The sequence below is a fragment of the Rutidosis leptorrhynchoides genome, chromosome 8 (genome assembly GCF_046630445.1).
Source record: "Rutidosis leptorrhynchoides isolate AG116_Rl617_1_P2 chromosome 8, CSIRO_AGI_Rlap_v1, whole genome shotgun sequence".
In the NCBI taxonomy this organism is placed as follows: Eukaryota; Viridiplantae; Streptophyta; class Magnoliopsida; order Asterales; family Asteraceae; genus Rutidosis; species Rutidosis leptorrhynchoides.
In genome coordinates this window covers 39,646,093-39,648,039 of record NC_092340.1, presented here as the reverse complement: position 1 = coordinate 39,648,039, position 1,947 = coordinate 39,646,093, and the positions used below count along the sequence as shown (strand labels likewise).

Genomic DNA, 1,947 nt, shown 5'->3' with positions numbered 1-1,947 from the left:
GCAGTTTCGTCGTATGAATATTTTTACTACAAAATATTGTACTGTGAGTTTCATTTGCCTTTTTACCCTTTATATTTTTGGGCTGAGAATACATGCGCAATTTTTATAACTGTTTTACGAAATAGACACAAGTAAATGAAACTACATTCTATGGTTGGATTATTAAACTGAATATGCCCCTTTTTAGTCTGGTAATCTAAGAATTAGGGAACAGACACCCTAATTGGCGCGAATCCTAAAGATAGATCTATCGGACCCAACAAGCCCCATCCTAAGTACCGGATGCTTTAGTACTTCAAAATTTATATCATGTCCGAAGGAGGATCCCGGAATGATGGGGATATTCTTATATGCATATTGTGAATGTCGGTTACCAGGTGTTCAATCCATATGAATGATATTTTTGTCTCTATGCATGGGACGTATGTTTATGAGAAATGAAAATATGAAATCTTGTGGTCTATAAAAATTATGAAATGATTAATTATGTTAAACTAATGATCTCACCAATCTTTTGGTTGACATTTTAAAGCATGTTTATTCTCAGGTACGAAAGAAATCTTCCGTTGTGCATTTGCTTGTATTAGAGATATTACTTGGAGTCATTCATGACATATTTCAAAAATAGTTAGATATATTATGAAATGGTATGCCTGCCGTCAATTTTCGATGTAATGAAAGATGGTCTTTTCAAAAACGAATGCAATGTTTGTAAAATGTATCATATAGAGGTCAATTACCTCGCGATGTAATCAACTGTTGTAAATCATTTATAATCGATATGGACTTCGTCCGGATGGATTACGACGGGTCTTTACAGTATTACTATTTTATATTCAAATGATTATATGTGCGAGCCTACTCGTGAGGACATGGAACGTTTATACGAGGTTCATGAGAAAAAGCATGACTTTCCCGGCATGCTAGGTAGTATAGATTGTATGCATAGGGTTTGGGGAAAATTTCTGGTTGCATGGCAAGGCCAATTTAAGCGAGGAGATCATAGTCATCCAACTATTATGCTTGAAGCCATTGCCTCGTATGATAATTGGATATGGCATGCTTATTTTGGGGTTGCTGGGTCAAACAATGACATAAATGTGTTAAATACCAGTCCTTTGTTCGAATCGATGCTTAATGATAATTTCCCAGACATCCCTTATGTTATTAATGGTGTGGAGTACAAAAGGGGTTATTATTTAGCGGATGGGATTTACCCTCAATGGGCATCGTTTGTTAAAGCGTATTCGAGTGCAGCTGATCCCAAGAGTAAATACTTTCACGCAAACAATCTAAGGCAAGAAAGGATGTTGAGAGGACTTTTGGTATTTTACATAGGCGTTGGCATATACTACAACAACCTGCAAGGCCTTATTCGTTGAAGGCTATTCAAAGAATTATGTATGCGTGTATCATAATGCATAATATGATAGTTGAAGATAATGGGTTCAACATTTCTGAGAATAATTGGGTATATGAACCGGTTCAAAATATGCAAACTACTTGGTACGATAGATGTGAAGAGTATAAAGCCAGGACGAAGGAATTACACGATCGAGAGGTGCATGAATGTTTACGAGGCGATTTAGTCGAACATGTTTGGGCTATTCGAGCTCAGGAGGAGGAAGAGGAGGCGGAGGATGAAGGGGAAGAGTGAAATTGGTCGAACATCTTTGGGCTATTCGAGTTACAAATAACGTCTTTATTATGCATTGTATTTTTATTTTGTAGTTTAATTTTTAATTATTTAACTTTTTTTATTATTAATGAAGTTTATATTGTGTTAATATTGTATTTTCTAATAATTAAATTAATTTTATAAAATAATTAAAAAATAATAAAATACAATATTTTCTCTTTCCAAGACACTGAACTGACATTCTTCCCAATTCCCCTGTTTTTTCACCAGTGTCAGTTTTCAGTGTCAGTCCAGTCAGCGTCCAGTCA

At 35.1% G+C, this 1,947-nt stretch overlaps 1 protein-coding gene across 1 annotated transcript; it reads left to right on the top strand.

Annotated features, from left to right (window-relative positions):
- The first annotated feature begins 848 nt into the window (after nucleotides 1-848).
- On the top strand, nucleotides 849-1,657 carry LOC139863333 (uncharacterized). The gene is made up of 2 exons (XM_071851969.1): nucleotides 849-1,297; nucleotides 1,339-1,657. The coding sequence occupies exons 1-2, from the start codon at nucleotides 849-851 to the stop codon at nucleotides 1,655-1,657; spliced, it is 768 nt and encodes a 255-aa protein (XP_071708070.1).
- The last annotated feature ends 290 nt before the right edge of the window (nucleotides 1,658-1,947 follow it).